The 8091-nt window shown below is 50.7% G+C and overlaps 1 protein-coding gene across 2 annotated transcripts; it reads left to right on the forward strand.

The window, feature by feature from the left end:
- Positions 1–318: 318 nt before the first annotated feature.
- Positions 319–3197, forward strand: MARCKSL1 (MARCKS like 1). 2 transcript variants are annotated; one of them, XM_087876893.1, is made up of 3 exons: positions 319–414; positions 451–553; positions 1697–3197. In XM_087876893.1, exons 2-3 carry the CDS (start codon positions 464–466, stop codon positions 2342–2344), a joined length of 738 nt encoding a protein of 245 aa, XP_087733019.1. In that variant the 5' UTR covers positions 319–414; positions 451–463; the 3' UTR covers positions 2345–3197. The 2 variants fall into 2 exon arrangements, with proteins under 2 accessions (XP_087733019.1, XP_034269220.2); XM_034413329.3 differs by having other exon boundaries at positions 319–553.
- Positions 3198–8091: the final 4894 nt, after the last annotated feature.

Consider the following 8091-nt stretch of genomic DNA (forward strand, 5'->3'; position numbering starts at 1 on the left):
CATGTTCAAGCGCACCGGCGCAAGCGCTGCCTCCTTTCCGGAGACGCGAGGCGGTGCCGGGCGAGGGTCTCCGGGGCTCGCCACAGCCGCGCCCTGCAGCGCCCCCGCCCCGGCGAGCCGCGAGAGAAGCCCCCCGCCCCTGCGCGCCTCCCCCGGGCGGGACTTGGGCGGCCGGCTCCGCCCCCGCGCGTGCGGCAGCCTTATTAGCCGCCGCTTTTGCGCACCGGGCTCAGTGCAAGCGGAGCGCGCGCGAGGCTTTGCGCGGAGGCTGCAACGGCTGAGAGGCCGGGATCCGAGCGAGCCGGCGGCGCCTCCTGGGCTGGCTTCCCCGCGCAGCGTCCCTTGAGGCGGCCCTCGGGGCTCCGTCCGCCTTGCCCTGCCGGGATCGCCGCCTGCGCCTCGCCGCCTCCGCCGCGCTGCCCGTCTCGCCAGCAGCCGCGCCGCCGCCGCCGCCGCCGCCGCCATGGGCAGCCACAGCTCCAAGGCCGCCAAGGGGGACGTGATGGCCCAGGACGCCGCCGGAGACGCCTCGCCCTCCAAGTCCAACGGCCAGGTGGGTCTGGGGCGCCCATTGTTCCGCGGCCAGCCCGCCCGGCCGGACCCGCCTTGGGCGCGGCAGCCTCTCGGGACGGTCGCCTGAAGCCCGCCAGACGCGGCATGGCGCTCCTTTGTTCGACGCCGAGCCTTGCAGACGGAGCGCGTCCCCCGCCCGACGGGGAACAAAGGAGGGCCCGCCGCGCTCGGTCCCCCCGCTGCATTGCGGGCGCTCCCGGGCGGGGGCGGCGCTGCCTGCATCCCCCCCCCATTTCCTCCCTTCTGCACGGAGCCCCGAACCCCGAGAGGGGCGGGGCGGGGCGCTTCAGCCTCGAAGGGACCGGCGGGCGGGAGGCGGGGCTGCTAACGTGGCCCTCCCTGCCTCGCCTGGCGTCCCTCCCCCCCCAGCGCCGCCGGACCCAGCGGCCCAACGGCGAGGCTTTGCATCGGGAGAGAAAGCAGCCCCCCCCCTCCCCGCCTTTTCGGCCAGAGCGGGGATTCCCGGCGGCGGCGCTCCTGCTCCTTCGCCTCCTGCTCCCGGGAGCGCAGCCTTGGCGCTGCAACCCGGGTGGGCCTCGGCGGGAAGGTGGCGCCCCCCAGCGGCGGCGCCGCGGCACGTTCGCTTTCTTGGGGAGAGGCGCTTCAGCCGCCTCCCAGGAAAGGAGACCCGAAGCGGGATTCGGGGGGCAAAGCCTCTGAGCCGAGCGCGAACCCTGAAAAAGCCTGGCTCAGCCGCGGCCAAGTAGCGTGTGACACCCCCACCCTCCTCCGGTCTGAACAGCGCGCGTCGTCTCGCTGTGGGAGTTGGAGGATGGGAGTTGTAGTGTGGCACACGGGGATGGAAGGAAAACCCAAAGGGCTGGAAAAATAAATCCAGTAGACCTTCAGCCGTTTTTCTGCTGCTCGATATACTGGGTAAACCCCAGGTGATTTGAATGGGTGGGTTGACTGCTGGGTGCAAGCCCAGAAAAACGCATTAATTCAGTAGTCGAGTGTTGCGTGAGGGCAGTCGAGGTTGTGCTATTGCCGGTGTTTATGCCTTGGACTAGGGGACGTGGGGTTTCCCCTCATGCAAGTGGGGGTGGGGGCAGCTGAATGGGATGCACTGATGCTGAGCTGCTTTTTCAGAGCTGTAACTCTTAACTTTTCTTTTCTCCTCCAGGAAAACGGCCATGTGAAAGTCAATGGGGACGTGTCCCCTAAAGCCGATGGGGAGGTGAGCTCCCTGAATGGCAGTGGCTCAGCAGAGGCCCCCAAGGAGCTTGCCAAGGCCGAGATGGGCAGCGGAGATGCCATAGAGCCAGCCCCCGTGGCTGAGGGTGAAGCCAAACCCGACGGAGCTGCTTCGGCCAACGCTTCCAAGCAGACCCCCAAGAAGAAGAAACGGTTCTCATTCAAAAAATCCTTCAAGCTGAGCGGCATTTCCTTCCGGAAAGCCAAAAAGGAAGCCGGAGACGCCTCGGCCGCCTCCTCTCCCAGCGAGGAGCAGCAGGGGAAGGCCGAAGCAGTGGAGGCTGAGGACCAGTCAGCCACTGCTGCCACAGAGGAGGGGGAGCCGGCCAGTGTGCCCCAAGAGGAGACTGCGGCCACGGAGGAAACCCCCGCCACCGCCTCTGCTCCCGACAATGAACCGGTGGCCAAGCGGCAAGATGGCAGCGAGGGGCCAGCAAAAGAGGAGGAACAGCCGCAGCAGCTGCCTTCCAGTGAGAGTCAGGGGGATGTAAAGCCAGATGAGACCTCAAAATCTGCGGAAGCGGAGCCGACCACTGTGGCTGACGCTGCTGCAGCTGTTGAGCAGAAAGAAGAATAGAGCTGACTTAGCTGCCCACCTCCTGCCCATCGGAAAGAGACTTATCTGTGCCATCCTTCCAATCCCACCAACCCCACAGAACTGCTGCCTTGACCACATGCCACACATGCCCGTCACACACACAGGCCTTCTGCATTGAGCCGGCAAGCTTTGTCTCTTCACAGTGTCCCCCCCCCCACACACACACACACAGTGAAGGGAAAAAAAACCTGACTTGGCCCCACTGTCCCTCAAGCAGGAGTTCTAAAGCCCCTCTTAAAACTATATAAAACTATATGGAGAGATCCTGGACAGAAACTGGAAATTGCTCCATGAAATGAGACTCCAGCTATTAACACCAAGTTCCTTTTTCCTCAGATCTTCTGTTTCTACTAATCTTCAAAAGCAGCTTTTCTTTTTTCTCCAAAAAGTCCAACAAACCAGCAACAACTGACCCGTTTTTCAAAACTGATATTCTCTCTCTCTTGGTTTACATTCCTGGTTCTGACTTCATTTAAAAATATTTTGTGCTTTTTATAGGAACAACCATTTAAAAAGCTAATCTGGTTAGTTTTTTTTATAATGTCTTGCTCTTGGCTTTAAACCATAAAGCGTGTAAGTCCACTGTGTTTAATTTGACATCAGAGGGAGAACTACTTCGGGTTTATTTAGGGATGGGGGAAACCCTTAGGGAGTGGGTGGGAGAGGGTTGAGGGTGAGGGCTGGCTGTATGATGTGACTAAATTTTCATTTCCTTGTCTTTGTAAATAATTTTTTAATGACCCTACTTCTGATCTGCAGTTTTCTAACTCCTAAACAAAAGTCGTATGGGTCTTATTGTAACATTTGAAAAGAATAAATGGTGACCCCTTTATGGATTGGAGTTGGGTCCTTTTCTCTAGTAGTTGGCCAAGCGGCCAATAATTGGGTAGCTTCATGTTTTCTCAGATATCCTTTCCCTTGGAATGCTGGTTTCTCTTTCTTGTATTCTCCAATTCTTCAATGAAAGTTGAACTCCTGTATTTGGAGGGCACTTGTATTCCCCAGAATTGAGGCCAAGAAGAAATGGCTTACGCTCATCACAGTACTCCATTAATGCATTCAAGCTACATATCGGGAGACGGGCAGAACCTTCCCCGACAAATTTTCTTAGAAGCCCTAAGCTTCAGGACAGATCTGGGTGGAGTCTTAATCATGCATGCCACTTTCTTTCATAGGCTATTAAGAGGCTTGTTGGGGAGCACTCCAGGATGCTCTTGAAAGGAGTATGGATTCATGCAAGACACAAATCTAACTAGTTGCATTCATAGGGTATTTCTCATTTCCTTGATCTGTGTGCTCAATCAATGCAGCAGAGATGGCTTTTTCTGCAGCTATCCGCCTTTTCAAGCAAGGGAGCCCACATTTCTTAACTCTGCATGCTTCTCTTCAGGCAGAACTATCTTCTCCAACCTTAGTTAGCAGGTAGCGTAAACGTTGGCTCTGTAGGTCTGAATGGATACCAGTAAATCTTGTTGGAATCTCCAGGGGGATTATATGATGGGCTTCATAGGGTGTTTTGTGCTGCATGCAAATGGCTCCAGATGTTGAAAGCACTTAAGTGGATTTTCAGAACTGCAGCTGGGTTGGGGCGAATAAGAGCAGCATTTCTGACAGTGAAGCTAGAGCTGGAATGTGGTCTGGCAGCCATTTTAACTCATTTTAGGTGCCTGCTAATCACCATATGAGGCAGCAGTCCTAGTTTCTCCTGCCTAAGATGGAGGGAAGCAGGGAGTTGCAGCTGTAGGAACCAACCTACTCTCAAATTGTCACTGGTTGTAGGCTTCCTGCAATAGTGGTGGGAGACAGATAAAAGTGCCAAAGGAATGTGTTGGTATATGGTTTTAACTGCCCACTGCACAGGTCATGGGGCTGAGAAATTCTCTGAGGATGTTTTTGGTACAAAGGGTGGTCCTCTTGGATGGAAGATTAGCCTTCTAGGCTATTGGGGGTGGGGTGGGAGATTCTAGAAAGCAAGATAGGTTATCAAGCAGCATCAAAGTAAATTGGTTATTTTGGTAAGTCTTCAGCTCAGCACCTATTCTAATTGGCTTGCCAGGTCTTGTTTGGGGACAGGAATGGCTAAGCATTCTTGTGTATTTCATCATAGATTTGTCTATTTATATATTGGCTTCTTGCCTTAATTCTTGCAAACCTTCCGACTTCGGGGAAGAGCCAGTGAGCAAGTGGGAAGAGAATATTTTGCTGATCAGCACTCGTGTGCCCTTAGAAAGCATGATAAGACAAGCTATAGCATGTGTTGGCTGAGGGTGATAGGAGGTGTAGTGCAATGTTTCAGGAGTACATCGGACTATGGAGGACTAATCATGCTAATTCTTCCAACTCCAGCAGCCACCAACGAAATCAGGAAGTTTGTTTTTGGGGCTTGGTTTTTTTGAATAAAGCAACTTGCCACGCCCAAAATGTTCTTTTTTTTAATGGTTACAACTAAACCTTGCAACTCACATGCTGGTGGCAGATGAGTTTTCAAAAGCCATTCAGGGTCTTTGATCAACCTTAAGGAATCTGGACGCTCCTACTGTGCTGGCAATTTGGGGTACAAGCAGGACATGGGTGAATTTGGTGAAGTATTTTGGCCTTTAGTTACCTGCTGTGAGAAGCAGCTGCAATGCTGTCCTCTAACAAAACAATTCCTGGTCTTCAGAGAATAGGCCATAATGGTTGGCAAACAGTTGTTTATTAGGCCACCAATTCTTCCGGGATTCAAGTAAAATGGTGATGTAAGTGCTAAAAGTGTTTTTAGCTCATTCTTCCCAGCTGGTTTGCTCTTTAGGCAAGTTGAGAAGCACCAGCCTTGTGATAAAGAGTTCTTGGGTGGAAACTACAGACAAAAAAAAACCCATTTCCTTGTTCCTTCCAGTAGAGATGTTGATGGAGAATCTGAAGGAAATTGGCTTCAAATGATAAGTACCAGAGACTTGCTAGATTCCTATCCCACCTTTTCCTCAGAAGTTGAAGACACAAGAAGAATCTTGAATTGGACTTCTACCTTCACCCACCCACCCCCATTCTGTCTCACATCAAACCTGTTGACTAACCCAAGTTACTAGGGTGCATCTTGACTTGAACCCGAGTTCTCTCCTCCTAGTTCAGCTTCTTAGCCATACTTGATCTAAATGTTCTGAATACTCTGCATTAAAAAAAAATTACTGTAGATGCAGCAGCCACTAAGCAGCCAGAACAAAAGCTTAAATGGGGTGTGTTGGGCACAGCTGCAGGAGCATGGGAGATTACCAATATATTGAATTTTTGTGGGCACACATCCTGGTCCCCGTGTTCATACCACTTTTGCACATTTTTAATCCAGTTTCAGCTGCTCTGCCAGCACAGACAAGTGTGCACCATTGTTTCCTCCAGAGAAACAAAAAAACAGGTGCCCATTTATCCTCTTGATTTCCTGAGTGCTCTCCTCAGTGTAGTCAATTTCCCTGCCCCAATCTGGTCAATTTCACAACAGAAACTGGAAAATGCCTGGCTCTTGAGCACCTTTCAAACCACCATGTCCCAGAAGCAAAATTGATGATACACAACACTGCTGAAATGCTTCAGTGTGGCAAGCAGCGCATGGGAAACATCAAAAGTTGGAGGTATTGAAAAGCTGGGGGAGTGGCATTCTGCACGTAAGGCTGTGGGCAGACACGCACACCCCCATTTAGGTGCAAAGTAACATGTATATGCAAGCTGCTTTTTAAGTAAACCATAGTTTGGCACAATTGGTATACTGCGCTGCCTCTTTAGAGTGTTTCAGAATGTGCCACACCTGAGAAGGCCACTACAGTTCCCCAAGTTTGCTAGAACCCAGAACCTCCCAGCTGTTTTACGGATTTGTGTCTAGAATGGGGGTGTCAAACTCATGTCACAGCGGCATCACGTGACTTATTGGGACTTTTCCCTTCGCTAAATAGTGTGGGCGTGACCAGCGCCTGACGCATCTGGCCCATGGGCCAGGGGTTTGACAGCCTTGGTCTAGACCAGTGTTTCTCAACCTTGGTAGCTTGAAGATGGGTAGACTTCAACTCCCAGAATCCCCCAGCCAGCAGCGCTGGCTGGGGGATTCTGGGAGTTGAAGTCTACCCATCTTCAAGCTACCAAGGTTGAGAAACTGGTCTAGAAGCAAGTAGCATCTGTTGTCAGTAACCCTTTTCTCCCCTAAAGGGAGGGAGCCCATACTATTACCAGCTGCACTTCCATGTTGTCCGCACATTACTTCCATAGATCATTCCATCTTAATGATTCCCACCATCTCCTGTGCCCTCCCTGGATACATGTACCAAATTCTAGGCTGCATCCTCCTCAAGGATGATAAAAGAGCCTCGGTGCAGCAAACTAAGTCCTATTAAGTGCTAGCACTTAGCTGCCAGCTGCCTGCAATTAGTGCGAGTTCAAATTTCACCAGGCTCAAGGTTGACTCAGCCTTCCATTCTTTCGAGGTAGGTAAATTGATTGTGGGGGCAATAAGCCAGCTTTGTATAGAACAACACTCCTTAGGGGGTGGGCAAAAGCCCTAATAAGCAGGTATATACATAAAAGTATGCAGGCTATTGCTATAATGCATTGTAGGCCGCCCTGAGTCTATGGAGAAGGGCGGCATATAAATTGGACAAATAAATAAGGCAGGACTTTTCCGGGGTGAGAAAGGGGAAAAAGCCTAGAAAATGAATCTGTTTCATGTGAACCATGTGCCCTGTGCAGCAATTCTTTACCCCACTGAGGCTGGGTATCCCAGAGCAAAAGAAATCTTGGAGGATATTCAAATGTGCTGCTGCTCCAGTGGTGATATACTTCCCTGCCTGCAAGAATTCACCGCCAAAAACAGAAAAACAGATCCATTTTATTACAAAGATTTTTTTCCCTGCAAAAATGAAAATAAAAGCTTTTATTTAAAAAAAACTATATATATATATATATATATATATATATAATATAAATATGTGTGTGTGTGTGTATATATATATATATATATATATATATATATATGTATATATGTATATATGTATATATATCTGTATGTATATATATATATATATATATATTCCCACCCCCCACCCCCAAAACACACAAATACAATGATCTTTTATTTCACCAATACAAGTATCAAAGAGTAAGAACAACTGGAGGGCATTTGCATCCAAGCAACTAAAAAAAAGGCTTAAAAAAATAAAACCCCACCTCTTCCCCCCCTCCACCACTGAGTGACATGGCAAATTAGCAGCATTGCTGGGGTCAACCCCAAACAGTGACATTCTGTTCTATCTCCCACTTCCTTGGTTCCCTGGAAACCTCGCCCTACCTGCAAGCCTATTGGAGCCAATGCTCCAATATGGAAATACGCAATTCAGGAACAGGGAGCAGGCTTGGGCTGGTTTCTTTGTTTTAGGAAGGTGCCCTTCTATAGAACCATCCTGCCACAGGGTGGTTTTTCCTAAGGGCCCCTCGAGGCTCGTGTTCGCTCATAAGCAAAAGCCCCAAGGCAATTTTTAAAAAGGGGATCGGGGATCACAAAACTCAAATGGCATCGCTAACGGAGACATCTAGATACGCTCCTGGCTCCAAAGGGGGAACCCCTGGATTTTTCCTACTACAAGCAGGATGAGATCAGAGCCTCCCCTGCAACTCCAGAGCTGATACCCCTAGAGGGACTTGTCAAGAGGTGTTGGGGAAATAAACCATGGTTTACATTCATGGTTCCTCAAAAGGGATCAACCCTT

This window comes from Pantherophis guttatus, chromosome 10 (assembly GCF_059756535.1).
Source record: "Pantherophis guttatus breed Tessera chromosome 10, ASM5975653v1, whole genome shotgun sequence".
NCBI lineage: Eukaryota > Metazoa > Chordata > Lepidosauria > Squamata > Colubridae > Pantherophis > Pantherophis guttatus.

Bases quoted from the DNA above. Each gene is read 5' to 3' on its own strand.
- MARCKSL1 (XM_034413329.3), top strand. From the start codon at position 464: ATGGGCAGCCACAGCTCCAAGGCCGCCAAGGGGGACGTGATGGCCCAG. The intron at 554-1,696 runs GTGGGTCTGGGG...TTTCTCCTCCAG, and splicing joins CCTCCAAGTCCAACGGCCAG to GAAAACGGCCATGTGAAAGT.